The sequence below is a fragment of the Ceratotherium simum genome, chromosome 17, assembly GCF_057802395.1.
Source record: "Ceratotherium simum simum isolate JZ-2026a chromosome 17, ASM5780239v1, whole genome shotgun sequence".
In the NCBI taxonomy this organism is placed as follows: domain Eukaryota; kingdom Metazoa; phylum Chordata; class Mammalia; order Perissodactyla; family Rhinocerotidae; genus Ceratotherium; species Ceratotherium simum.
In genome coordinates this window covers 54,491,445-54,505,095 of record NC_141916.1, presented here as the reverse complement: position 1 = coordinate 54,505,095, position 13,651 = coordinate 54,491,445, and the positions used below count along the sequence as shown (strand labels likewise).

At 54.9% G+C, this 13,651-nt stretch overlaps 1 protein-coding gene across 1 annotated transcript; it reads right to left on the bottom strand.

Annotated features, from left to right (window-relative positions):
• Positions 1-44: 44 nt before the first annotated feature.
• On the bottom strand, positions 45-13,288 carry TNFRSF1A (TNF receptor superfamily member 1A). The gene is made up of 10 exons (XM_004438832.3): positions 12,292-13,288; positions 4,928-5,081; positions 4,555-4,683; positions 4,185-4,334; positions 3,882-3,960; positions 2,255-2,328; positions 2,014-2,127; positions 1,682-1,710; positions 1,158-1,488; positions 45-961 (listed from the first exon to the last, which is right to left on the bottom strand). The coding sequence occupies exons 1-10, from the start codon at positions 12,328-12,330 to the stop codon at positions 654-656; spliced, it is 1,407 nt and encodes a 468-aa protein (XP_004438889.1). The 5' UTR covers positions 12,331-13,288; the 3' UTR covers positions 45-653.
• Positions 13,289-13,651: the final 363 nt, after the last annotated feature.

Sequence of the window (13,651 nt, the reverse complement as noted above, 5' to 3'; positions counted from 1 at the left end):
TCTACCCCAGCCTCCCACTCCCACCACTCAGGAAGACCACTGCCTCCAAGAGCAGAGCTTTAATTCCAGGGTTTAGTGTATTTACAAAAGTCCACAGCTCCAGCCGGAGGCCCCATTGTTCTGTGCTTGCCCCTGCCTTTGGACAGTTCCGCTTACTCTGTGCTTGTCCAGGCAGGGGGCAAAGGGGTGCCAAGTTTCTATAGTGTAATATAATTGATACAAAGATTGCTTATCTGCTGTGAAAAACGCTCAGGGACCAACCAGGGGCCCCTAAGCATCCTTGCTGGGTTTTCCAAACCCAAAATGGGCAGTGAGGCATGGCGCCTTTTATCCCCACAACCCTGGCACACTCAGCCTCTCTCACGAGAACACACACCCCACGCCTCTCTCACCACCACACACGCACCACCCCCCCCCCACACACACACACACACACAAACACGGCTGACCCTCAGGCAGCTGAGAAAAGCTATGTACACTGAGGGAGTAGCACCAAGGAAGTGGCTGCCAGCTCACGCCTGCCCCTCCAAGATCCTTCTTCTCCAGAAATAAGGGGGTCCAGAGGGCATCTTGCACCGTCCTTCCGGACTGCCCGGGGGCAGAAAGCAGCTGTCCTCTGGGCAGCCCCCTGCCAAGGGGGCGGGGGCGTGGCCTCATCGGGGAAGGCGGGGCGCGGGCGAGAGGGAGGCGGGGCCACACAGCGCCTCCTCGATGTCCTCCAGGCAGCCGAGCAGGTCCATGTCGCGGAGCACGCTGCCCAGCAGCTCCAGCGTGGCTTGGCGCCGCGGCGTGCGCCGCCGCCAGGCCGCCAGCATGCTGTAGTGCGCCTCGCGCAGGCAGCGCCCGTTCTGCAGCTCCAGCCGCTCGATCTCATGCTCGCTCAGCCCCAGCCGCCGCACGAACTCCTTCCAGCGCGACGGGGGCACACCGTCCACCACGGCGTACAGCGTGGCCGGGTCGGCTGCGGGGAAGCGCGGTGGTGAGCCTCCAGCGCTGCCCGAGGGCCGCCCCACCCTGCTCCGCTTCTCTCCTCTTCCCGCGGCCCGCCACGCTCCCCGCGCACGCGCGCTCTAGGAGCTCCGCCCACCTGCGCCCCCAGCCCTCTAGGAGCTCCGCCCACCCGCACCCCAAGCCGGGATTCCCTGCGAGGAACTCACTGTCTGGGCGCTGCGGGTGAGCGCTGTCCTCCCACTTCTGAAGAGGGGTGGGGATGGGGGTGGAGACTGGAGCTGCTGTGAGGATGGGGCCAGCCCCCTGGTAGGGTGGAGCCATCTCTCTGGGGGGTGATGCAGCGCTGAAGTTGCGCCAGTCACCAGGAGTGAAATTGGGACTGGGGGTGAAGGTGGGACTGGGGGTGAAGGTGGAGCTGGAGATGGGACTGTAGCCGGCCATGGGACTGTAGCCCGTGGTGGGACCGAAGCCCGTGGTGGGACTGAAGCCCGTGGTGGGACTGAAGCTTGAGGTTGAGGCCAGGGGCTCGGGCTCCCCCTGAAAGGGAGAAGGCACAGCATTAGTAGGGAAGAGGAAAAACAGCCAGGCCCTCTTTATTCTGGATGGGGGTTTGGGCTAGAGGGAGTTAGGGGAGCCCAAGGGTGAAGGGTGATTCCAGGTGATGTGGGTATTACAAGATTATAATGGACAGTCAGGGAAGATTGGGGGTAGTTCCCTGGTTTCATCTTACCTCTTTTACAGGTGTCGATTTCCCACAAACTGAGAAAAAAGGAACAAAGCGTCACAAATTTCACTTCCTCTCTCAGCCCTGGTGCCCTTAGTGCGGCTGGCTGTGGGGACTTGTGGTGACATGCTTCAGGGCCTAAGTGGCCCCAGGGACAAGAGAACTACTGATGCAGTATGCCCTCTCAGAAGCCATCAGGGCCACCTCCTGCCAACGGAGTCCTGGGCAGCGAACCAAGGGGACGCTCCTCATTTCCCTCCATGCTTGTCCATCTTTCCTGCCCAACCTCCTCCCACATCCCCACCCGCACCCCTTTGCCTCCCAAAGGCCCCACTCACCAATGGAGTGGAGCTTGGGCTTCCACCGTCGGTAGCGGCACATTAAACCGATGAAAAGGAGGGATAAGAGGCAAAGCCCAAGGAAGATCACTAGGGGCAACAGCACTGTGGTGCCTGGAGACAAAGCAGATCGTGGTGAGAGGAGAGGGGCTGCGGGAGGTGGCAGGGCCTGATGGGTGGGCAGAGGGGCCGGGATTGGGAGAGGGCAGGTGAGCACGGGCACCGGGTTATTTCTCTTCACCTGGGTCCTGTCGGCCCTTCACACTTTGGGTTGGGGATGGGCACAACTTCATGCACTCCGTGTCTTTCTTACAGCTAAAAGAAGAGAGAGCACAGGTGAATAGGGGCCCTCCCATGGGAAGAACACAGGGGAAAGAAAGAAAAAAAAAACCTGTATTGTTGGAAATTCTTTGCTTCACCACTATTTTAGCTATCTCTGGATATAATGGAAATTATACCTATCTTGGGAATTGATGTAGAGGAATGAAACATAAGTAAAAGACAGAACCGTTTCATTTTAGAACTGGAATTGATCTTGAAGAGACTGTACAGAAAAAGAGTCAAAGCAGTCAGGTATATATTCCAGCCCACTCACTGGCTGATAGTGTGGCTCATACAAGTCATTTAACCTGGACGCCTCAGTTTCCTCCTCAGTAAAATAGGGATCCTGCCCACCTGTCAGGATGGAGGACGAAGTGAGATAATTATGCCTGGCATAGTAAGAACTTGATAAATGGTAGTTGTCACTCAATTGGTATTTTATCGTTGTTTCACTGAGGAGAATCCTGTGGCAAAGAGAGGTTTGATAGAGAGCTCTTTCTTGACGTGACACTGCTAGTGACAATCCCTGACTTTGAGAGATGGGTCAAACATTCGTGTGAAAAGTTTACAAATACATACTGCTGGGGGCAGCCAGAGAGTACTCTAGAAAAAGCACACCTGCCCATGTTGGGAGCTGTTGCTGAGCAGCACAGAGTGAACAGAACTAAATCGGGGCCTAGGCGGAACTTGAGAAGGTGAGTTCTCGGCAGGACCCTGGAAGCAGCAAAAGGCATCTTTGCCCATCTCACCAGCTCATGGTGAGAACTGCAGGGAATGAGGGTAAAAGCTCTCTCAAGAAGAGGCGAAACTTAGTGGGAAAAAGAAAATAGTTTCCTATCAGATACTTCGTAGCTATTTTTTGTGGTTCTTACAACTTCACCAAGTGGATGTGATTATCTTTGCTTTAAGATAAGAAACCTAAGGTTCAGAGATGTTAAATAACTTGCCCAAGGTCACACAGCCAGTAAGTGGGTAGGCTGAGATTTAAACCCAGGTCAGTTCAACTTTAGATCCCTCAGAGTTTCTTCTTTGCAAGTAAGTATGCAAGAACAACCTCTGTGGAGCCAGAGGAGTAAGGAGGCCTGGTCAAAGGGAGCAGGGAGGGAAAATCATAGTGCATCCAACCTAAGATGCCATCAACAATAAGAGGCACCATTATTTACAAGCTATACATGCACGGCTGCCAGGTAAACCATGATACATTGTCAGTTGTTGTAAGATGCACTCTGATTTCAGAGATGTAAAAGTGTGTATCCTAGAATCAAGGGGACCCTGTCCCCCAAGAATCTAAATGTCTAAGTTAGAACTGCAGGTCCTTGGGGTTTGAGCCTCTGTCCTCAAAGACTTCTTAAGATTTGACGAACAAGTTGGGGGGAGGGAGAAGGACTGTCTGGTGTCTTGACATGAAGTGTCTCCCGTTCAAACAGCCCGTAGGAGCCAGAGCACCTGGGGTATCTCGCTTGCCCTGCTGGTGGCTCTCACCCACAGCTGCCCATCCCACCCCACGCCCCCCGATCTGGTGACCGGCAGCTGGCAGAGATACTCACTTAACACAGGACACGCACTCATTCCCTCTCAGAAAGAACCCGGTGTGACAAGTGCAGACGGTGTTCTGTCTCTCCTGGCCTGTGGGGAGAAGGCAGCACAGCTAAAGGAGGACTGCCCCGCCCCCTGAGGACCAGTGGGGGTGGGGGAGTCGCCAGCGTGGAGGTGGTCCACAGACGGCAGGGGTGGGAAGAAAAGGAGGTGCTGCCTCATGGGGCAGGGGTGCAGAAAGGTGGTGACCTTCCTCCTGGGCCAGGGCCCATCCCTGCGGGGGGGAGGGCAGGGGTCAGGAGAGCCGTGCTCACAGGAGAGATGCACTGTGCCGTTGAGGCAGAGGCTGCAGTTCAGGCACTGGAAAAGAGTTTCGCTCCAGTAATTCCGGTACTGGTTCTTCCTGCAGCCGCACACGGTGTCCCGGTCCACCGTGCAAGAGGAAATCTCCACCTGGTACATTTCTGGTGAGGAGAGCAGATGGGGTGTGAGCCCCACCATCACCACAGTGTGTGTGCCTCTGTATCACATGCTCACACCCATGGACTCACATATGCACACGCATTCCTGCCCACACCACCAGCACAGATCTGCATACCCCCTCCCACCCCCGTGTAGACAGGCACACACCTCTCTTAACACCCACTGGACTCGGTCTGTCTAGAGCCCCCGCCAGAGACTCACCCTTCCGGCACTTGGAGCAGCTGAGGCACTGTCTGAGGTGGTTCTCTGAGGCAGTGAAGGTGCCGTTTTCGCACTCCCTGCAGTCCGTGTCCAGCCCCGGGCCGGGACAGTCATTGTGCAGGTAGGTCCCTGTGATCAGGGGTCAGGGTTAGGCTGCAGCTGAGAGTTCGAGAAAGGAGTCCCATGCAACAGCCACGACCGCCTCCCGGAAGTCTCTGGGAGAGGAAAGGAGGGAGAAAATCCCAGCCCAGGAGAGGCAGCAAAGTCAGGAGACTTGGGGTCAGGGACCCGAGGTTCTAGAACATCTAGAAAAAGCAAAGGAAGAAGCAGGGCCCCATAACTGAGAAGACTCACCGTTACCACTTTCTCCTACCTTTGTGGCACTTGGTACAGCAAATGGAACTATTTCGAGGGTGGCTGTATTTTCCCTGGGGACACAGACTGTCTCTCTTCTCCCGGTCCCTGAGGGGAGGGACCAGTCCAGTAACCCCTGAGGGGTGTATTTCCACCGACAGAGCCAGGAGCGCCTGGGGAAGGATCAGATAGAGGAGACCCCATCAGGAGAGGGAGGGGTGGGAGCCTCAGAGGCAGCAAATCTAACGCCTTCCCAGCTCAGTCCTTTCTCAGGGGAACGTTCTCCCCAGCCTGCTCACACTTGGTCCTTCCTCCAGGCTCAGACGCTTGGCACCGGGAGAGCTGGTGCTTAATTGTTCTCTAATTGTCCTGTGTGCTCATTTTTGTCCCTCCAAGTCAAGGCTAGTAGACCCCAGGCCCCGGCTGTATCTTATCCTATTTCCGCGTAGCAGCTAATAGTGCTGGACGCAGGGCAGATGTTCCAGAAATGTGTTTTTGGTTGAGAACTGGCAGGTTACCTCAATTACGACCCTTCTTCCCAACAAGCAGCCCTCAAGACGGGGTGGTGTTTCTCCCCTGGGGGCTGTGTTCACAGTGCGTTCACTTAGGGAACATTCACGGAGGTGAGTGATTAGGATCTGTGCCCTTTCATGTACTATATGTTATACCAGTAAAAAGGTTTTCTATAAAGTCAGATTGGGGTGGAGGTGAGTGATGTTCCTGTGGGCACTGTTCCTGGGGAGTGGGAGAAGCAAAGGAAGTTTCTTTGTACATTTGTATCAGAACCTCACTCCGGATCCCACCCTCACACTCCACACTGCTGTGTCCCCTTCCACCACTGAATCTGCATAGATACCCCAGGTTGGCCAGGGTGGATGGTGAGGGGAGTAAAAGGGAAAGTTCAGGATCAGGGATGGGGTGGGTGGGTGACAAAGTTTAGGTGGGGGCAGGGTGGGCAGAGGCAGGTAGGTTACAGGCAACTAGAGCTGGGCAGAGGCTGATGATCTGGCTCCAAGACCATCAAGTCAGGAGCTGAGGGTGTGCCAGGGAGCCCAGAGGCCCTTTGCACATTGGGGGGATCTGGTCGGGGCATTCTGGAAGGCATGTTCTACAGCCTCCGGCCAAGCCCACAGCACCTGAGTCACTTGCCCAGGCCTGGCTTCAGAGGCAGGGACAACAAAGCAAGGAGTCAGTGCTGAGCTCCAACCCAGACTTTGCCCTTTGACCTCCTACCAGCCTCTTTCTGGCTTTCCCTGGGCCTTGATTTTTTTTCCTCTGCTATAAAGAGCTGCTTTATGTAAAGATAAGAGGATGTCCGCAAAGTATGTTAAATAGTGGGGAGCAACAACAGACTAGTGAGATCACAGAATCCCCAGCCCAGGACAGGAGGGCCCTGTAGCCCACAGCCCCCCTGCAACAGCCCCCTGCAGCCGCAACAGCTCCACATGTCTTCAGAGCAGGCAGGCAGGCAGGTGACACCCTGAGTCAGCCGCTGGGAGACGCTGCAGCAGCCCAGAAGCCTCAGCCACGAACAGGGGAAGCCACACTCAGAAACACAGCAACAACCCGGGAGGGGCACGCTCCATGACTCAGAGGGCCTCAGGCTTCCCTGGCCTGCTGCAGCACTGTGCCATCTCCCCTGAGAACAGGACTGGAGCATCCAGGGCAGCAGGAAGAGTTTGGGCTGGTTATGGGAAGAACTTCCCAAACCTGAAAGTGTGGTTCCTTTCCCCGAAGAAGAGCTCACAGCACCTAAGCTCACTGGCACTCGGAATCTGTCCAGGGGGCTTGGAGCAAAGCCAACACACAGAGACAGTCAGGAAGAAGAACTGGGGGGCTCCAGTTCCGGGACAGACTCGGGGGGAGCTTTTCAGGGAGGCTGGCCGGTGAGGACAAAGCTTCCCAGGAGGGAGGAGAGGGGCCTTCCCAGGGCATGAGTCCTCCTCCCTCTCCAGCACTTTGGGGGTTAAGTCGGATCCGGGAAAGGGAAATCTTTTCCCAGCAGCTCCGCCCAGTGACTCAGGCCAGAGGGAGGGAGGGAATCCAGGGGAGGGGAGAGGGAACCGGCCCGCTTCCCCAGCTCCTCAAGGGTCATGAGTCAGCAGAACGACTGAAGGGACTGGCCAGCAATTGGGACCCCATCTGATCCCTTCCTCCTATGGACCCCTCTCTCCCTCCAGTCAGAACCCCTTTCCTCCCCTTTCTTCTCATAAGAGCCAGGCAATGAACCCCTGTCCCACTTGGCCTGTGTATTTCGGGAAATGGCTCCCTCTCCCATTCCATCCCAAAGGGAAGTCTCTGCCGACCCCTGGCTTCCTCCCATCAGGTCACTACCCACCCCTCCCTGAGGGCCACTCAGCTCCTTCTCACTCCTCAGCATCCTTCCTTTAGACTAGGCCCCGCCCTGGCTCCTCCTTCCAGTTTAACCAGTCCCCTGCAGATAAACCCATTCCCTGGGTTCTCGAAGGAGCGCCCTGACACTCCCCAGTTCCAGAAGGAAGCAAACCAAGGCTGCCCTCCCACCCGGGGTTCACTGCATTCCCACAGCCTGGCTGGTTCTGGCCAGTCGCGTTGGGTTTGAGGACCTCCCTGGGGTCCCCAGACAATCCTTAGGAAATAAGGCCAGTTCGGAGTCTCCACAGGCCCTCCCCCAAGCCCACTGGCAGCACAGGAAAAACTCCAGAGCCCTGAACACTCACTTCCAGGAATGAGGGAGCAAGCAAGAAGGGATGTAAGACAACCAGCACTATTTCCCAGGTCTCTCAGGACCCCCAGCAGTGCCCCAGCCAGCCCACTCTGACCCCTAGGAGCCAAGACCCTCGGGCTCCCCCGCAGTAGCCACCATTTCTTGGCACCAGCTGGCTCCCATGAGCTTGGTCCTTAGCAGCCAACCTGCATCTTGCAGCAAAAACAGGTGAGCTCTGAGCGCCCAGCCCCCAGCCCCCAGCTCAGTGCCTGTCTCCTGGAGCAGGGGAAGGGCAGGAAACTGGGGGGTGCCTGTGGAGAGACAGTTGAGGGGGTGGCCCAGCACCCCTCCAACTCCTCCACAACTTCCGCCTGGGGAGGCTTTCAAGTGTGACTTCCTGTGCTGGGGCTGCAGAGTGGGGCGGAGATGCTGAGAGGACCCTGTGGTCGAACTCCGACCCAGCCATCTCACGGGACCGCTTAGCTGTTCCCTTCGCCACATTAATCTGTTCACTAAATTAAAATGTGTTTGTTCCCTTAATGTCATAGTGTTTGGGGCGCTCATGACAGCTTGTCCTCCAACAACCCAGCTGAGATCCCTCCTCCCTCCCCTGAAGCCCTCCATTAATGACACTTCCCCTACCCAAGCTCATTAGACTCTCAGCCCCCTGTGAACTTTAATAACATAAGTTAACTATATCTACTTTGTGTTGTTATCATAATATAATTATCTTGGGTGAGTAGATATGATCTCCCCAAAGAGACCATAAACTCGAAGATGAGAGATCAGAAAGAATGTGTTGGTCAGAGATAGTGTCTTATCCTTCTGGGTATCTTCTCAGCAACCGGAACTAGAGAAGCAAAATAAACATGGATTGGTTGGTCGATCTAATGACTGACCTGTCTCCCTTTCCCATGGAAGCCAATGAGGGAAGTAGGGAGTCAGTGCTCCCCTGTAGGAATACATTTGTCTCCAGGGGAGAGTTCTCAAACTATCCTCCCTCCTTCCCACCCACATCACACACCCTCACTGGAGATTCTGACAAGTGTTCCTCTCCTTTTGAGAATCACTGATGAGTGAATGCGGCACATATGAATGATACGGAGGCAGATAAGAGTTTGAGAACATCTGCTCTAGCCTGTTAGATGCACATTCCTCTTGGCTATTCCCCGGACCCTTAACAGGCCCCAAACTAAATTTATCAATCTCCTGGCCTAGACAAATGTCATGCCACCAAATGCTCAGCACCAATGTCGAGAACTTTGCCACCCTTCTCTCCTCAGGGCCCCCGTCCCTACCCCTGCTGCCATCTGTCTATCAGTTCATCTTGCCAGTCCTTCCTGTGTGATCTCTCAGACCTCTTCATTTCCACAGGTTGCCTCACACCTGGATTATTGCAACTGTCTTCCAGCCAATTGCCCTGCCTCTTTTCTGCTCCAATCCATCCTACACACTTTGTTATCTGTGTTCAGGCTTCAACTTGCACCCACATTTGTGGGAATCTTCCTCTCCAGGGCCTGACTTCGAACACCATTTCCAAGGGTCACCTCTTCCCTGAACAAGTACTTGCAGAGCAACCTCACTGCCATTCTGAACACATTCCCGGTGCAGCGGGCCCTCAGAGAATCGTTCTGAATGAATGAATGAATTCCTCCACCTGGGACCACTTTCAAGATTCTTTCTTCATCCCCTCCCCCACTCCCTCCAATTTTCTCATTCTCTCTCTTTTTTGTGTGTGTGGGGTTTTTTTGTTTTTTTGAGGAAGATTGGCCCTATGCTAACATCTGTTACCAATCTTCCTCTTTTTTCTTTTTTCTCCCCAACACCCCAGTACATAGTTGTGTACCATAGTTGTAGAGTTGCAGATCTTCTATATGGGATGCCGCCTCAGCATGGCTTGATAAGTGGTGCATAGGTCCTCGCCCAGGATCTGAACCAGCGAACCGCAGGACGCCGAAGCAGAACGCGCGAACTTAACCACTATGCCACGGGCCCGGCCCCGCAATTTTCTCATTCTCATTTATTCTTGTTCCTCAACATGGTCCTTCCACTCCAGCCAAGGTATTCAGCTTCCTGCCATCACCACCAACCCCAACACAAAATCCCATCTCTCCATTCTCTACTCTCCCTCAAACCTGTCTCCCTTCTTTCTAACCACCTGCGAGTCAAGGACTTCAAATATCAGCTCCAAATCCACTTTTCCATGAGGCTCTTCCTCCCTCATCCCATCTGACCAAATCCCTTGTTCCTTCATTCATTCAACAAATAGTTAAGGAGCACAGTCTATGCGCAAGGTCCTGTATGGCTGCCAGGGATGCAGAGATGAACACACTGCCCATGCTCTCAAGAGTTCTCAGTTGGGTCAGAGACAGTCAATTGTAGGCTCTGCGATGTATGCAGGGACTCCTCCGTGTGGCGAAGGACTCCTGAATTGGCCTGGGGAAGTGCATGGATTTCCTGGAACTGAGCACTACAGCCGAGATCCCACAAGCAAGAAAAGGCAGCTGGACTGTGCTTATTCCTCTTTCCAGTTCTGCCTCCCATCAATGTTCCATCGATGGGCACCACATCACAATGCTTTTGTGGATATTTTCCTCCAGGTTGTTCTGAAATCATGTTTTGCTGTAAGCTGTCTTGGCTCCTAGACTGTGAGTTCTTTAAGAGCAGCAAAATCCCATTTGCTTTGTCACAGTCTCTGCTGTATACTTCCCCACCTCCCCCCCAACATACACACACATACATACTGTGTGCTCTCTAGTAACCACTGGGTAGTGAGAAATTGAAAGCTCATGTGCAGACTTACCCAGACACTGCCTGCCTCCTGTTTCCCCTCCAGCTCCAGACTGAGCTTCTGTCCCTTGGCAGCCATAACCCCACCTGGGTTGGATCAGCCCAGGCCCTAGGCTCTTTCCTTTATCTTCAGCCTACCTGTACCCTCTGTTCTCCAAACACAGTAGCCACCGACTAATTACTGCGAACACTGCTAATACTAACAATACAAAAGCTCATGTTTATTGGGTGCTTTCTGTTAGCTATACCCCTGTTCCTCTACTAGAATGTAAACTCCATGAGGGCAGAGATCTGGTTCACTGCTGTAACGCCGGCACAGAGCAGGCACTTAATATAACTGAATACTTAATATATATCAGTCTATCTAATCTTGAAAACAACATTATGAGCTTATGACTATTATGTCCATTTTAGAGATAAAGAAACCAAGGCCTGGAGAGGTTACATAACCGGCTCAAGTTCAGGCAGCTAGTATGTGAGGGAGCCAGGGTTTGAATCCAAGTGATCTACCCCCCCCAGAGAGAACGAAAGTAAGATGACAGGGCAGCCGGATTGGGGGGGCTGGGAGAAGGACAGCCTTGAGAGAAGGGAAGAGAAGATGGGACTGGGGAGACAGGAGGTGGGAGAGGGAGAAGCATAGTGAGACCGTGAGAGAGAGAGGTGCTGCGTGGGGAATTAGGGGCTAGAAACGTGGACTGGAGCAGAGAAGAGAGGCGGAGGGGGGAACTAGAGAGAAAGGGTTTCTAAAAGGAGACTGAGAAGTCTAAGGAGACTATTGAGGGGCCTGACAGAAAAGGAAGAAATGATTAGGAGAGAAAGTGTAAGACCCTGAGGAGAGGAGAGGAGAGGAGAGCTGGGGAAGCGGCAGGTGGGCCAGGGAGGGGAAGGGACCCAGAGGAAACTGGCCAACACAGGCCGGGGAAAGTCCACCCAACTAGGCGGGGAAAGGGGGCTCCAGGTATCTGCACAGTGTGACTCCAGGACACTGGGGGAGATCAAGGAACATGGAAACAATGCTGAGGCAAGAGACAGGGACATTTTCCAGTGACGAAAACAACTTTCTACCAACTTCCCCAAACTGAGCTATAGAAGAAACAGAGGGATTGTCGTTTAGGACTGTGGGGAGGGGGCTGGAGGGCAGGCACAGGGACACTGACAAGGTGGAGATGGTGCTAGCTACCTAGAGAGGGTCAGGCCACCAGAGGCCACCTGCCTAGAAGCTGAGCCAGAGGCAGAGGGTGAAGAATGCCCCCAGGTAGGAGGCCTGGGCCTGGGGAGGGCACTGGGGACGCTCTCCACTGGGTTGCCCTGCCCCCATCCAGTTTCCCATCCACTCCCAAATACCCCCCACCACACAGCATCTCAAACCTACCCCACCAACCCAACACCTCTTCCAGACTCAGTTTCCCCCACTTCACCAGCATCCAACTCCTTCCCCCAACAGAGTCTGCTCAGCCAGAGCCACGGGCAGCCTCCCCTCTCCACAGCTCAACACACTCCCGGGCCAGCCAGCTGACCAAATGGACAGAATCCTGAATCATCTGGACTCTGAGAGGACCGACGTTCCTTCTTCCACTCCTTTCCTTTTCCTACAAACTGCCCCACCCTCGACCGCTCACCTGTCCCTACACTCCCAGACACCCCCAGCCCCAGCCAACTTCCTTGGCTGTCAGAGGCCCGGGCTCGCTTTTCCTCCCTGCCTTTCAAACTTCTCCCGTGCCCCTGACCCAGGGCAGGCAGATGAATGGACAGACCTGAACTTCTGGCAGAGTTTGAGATTAGACCACGCAGGCCTGAGGCCGGGGCCAGGCCAGGCCAGGCCTCAGCCCTCTCCTGGCGGAGGCCCACTCCTGCCCCGTGGTGCCCTTCGCCCACCAGCCCACTCCACCCTTCGTCCCTGGTCTCACCAGTGGCAGCAGCAGGCCAGGCACGGTGGGGAGGCCCATGTCCGGCCAGCTGTGGCCTCTCACTCCCCCATCGGGGCTCAAGCAGTGGTGGCAGCGGCCGGCAGCGGCGGCAACAGAGTCCCAGGATGCGCGGGTCGGGAGGTCCCAAGAGGAGCGTGGACCTTGGGTAGGGGGTTGAAGGTTGAGACGGGGGTGGAGATCACGGCCTGGTCCCAGGGACCGCAAACCCCGAAGGCCAGAAGTGGAGCCTGAGTCCGACGCAGTTCCGAAGAACTCCGAGAAACATTAAAGCAAAGAGGAGGAGAAAGGAGGTGGGAGGGGAGGGGAGAGTGCAGAAGGGGTGTTGCAACAGCGGGACAGGAAGAGCTGTGGGAGGAGGCGGGAGGAGGCGGGAGGAGGGGCCGAAGGTTCTTTAACCCTTTGTGGCTCAGTCAGAGGCGCTGGAGTCCCGGATCCAGCTGCCGTGTGCCGTGTGCCGACCCACCAACCAGACCACTCCCAGCCAAACACCAAGATGCCATGAACGCCCTCCCTCCCCCTCTCACCCGGCCTTTCCCAAATGCTCAGCACAGGAAGATCCAGGGAGTCGAATTCCCTGGGTTCCCGTTCAGATTCTTCCACTTTTTAGCTGAGTGGTCTTGGACAGACAACCTAAACCCTGAGCCTGTTTTCCACTTTTCAAAATGGAGAGATCCTGTGTCCCGGGGTTGCCGGGAGGATTTACTGAGACAAGACGGGAAGATAAGTGCTGATGCGGGATGAGTACTCACTGTGCCTTAGTAACTCTGCCTTTCCCCAGAGTTCACCACTGACACCCTAATCTCGCACTTTCTTGGGAATTTACCCCTCCAACCCAATCCTCAGAGTAAATCCTAACCCTAGTTTTCTGCCCTGACAGGGGCCCTGACACCTGCTCCCAGTCTGGTTCTCCTCCAGTCTCCCCCTGGGGCTCAGCTGCGGATCCCGGCTCAGCCTCCAAACAATCGTTGAACCTCGGCACGGACAACCTCCGCTTAGCCTCGGTTCCTCTTTATTAAACGAGAGGAACAATGCCTAGCCCAGGGACTGGGAAAGTGATGTCGTGAGGATCAATGAGATCATATCTGTGAAAACGCTTTGGAAATTACAGATACCTCCATCAGGTGTTGCTAGTACATTCCCAGTGCCCCTTTCCCAAATACTCTGATACATCAATCCTAATTGATTTACAGACAATCTGCTCAGCTCCCTTGTTTATAGATGAGAACCTGAGGCCCAAAGACACCCTCGGCATGTTCCCCATAGAGCCAGCTGAGACCCGGACCCCCAACTTCAGGTCTAGGGCCCATTTTGCTATGATAGACACATTGCCATTTTTCCA

Excerpts from the sequence above, each read along its gene's own strand:
- TNFRSF1A (XM_004438832.3), bottom strand. The coding sequence starts at position 12,330 with ATGGGCCTCCCCACCGTGCCTGGCCTGCTGCTGCCACTG. Across the intron at positions 3,961-4,184 it reads CGGCACAGTGCATCTCTCCT|GCCAGGAGAGACAGAACACC; the intron begins GTGAGCACGGCT and ends TTCTCCCCACAG. Across the intron at positions 2,329-3,881 it reads GAGTGCGTGTCCTGTGTTAA|CTGTAAGAAAGACACGGAGT; the intron begins GTGAGTATCTCT and ends CTCTTCTTTTAG.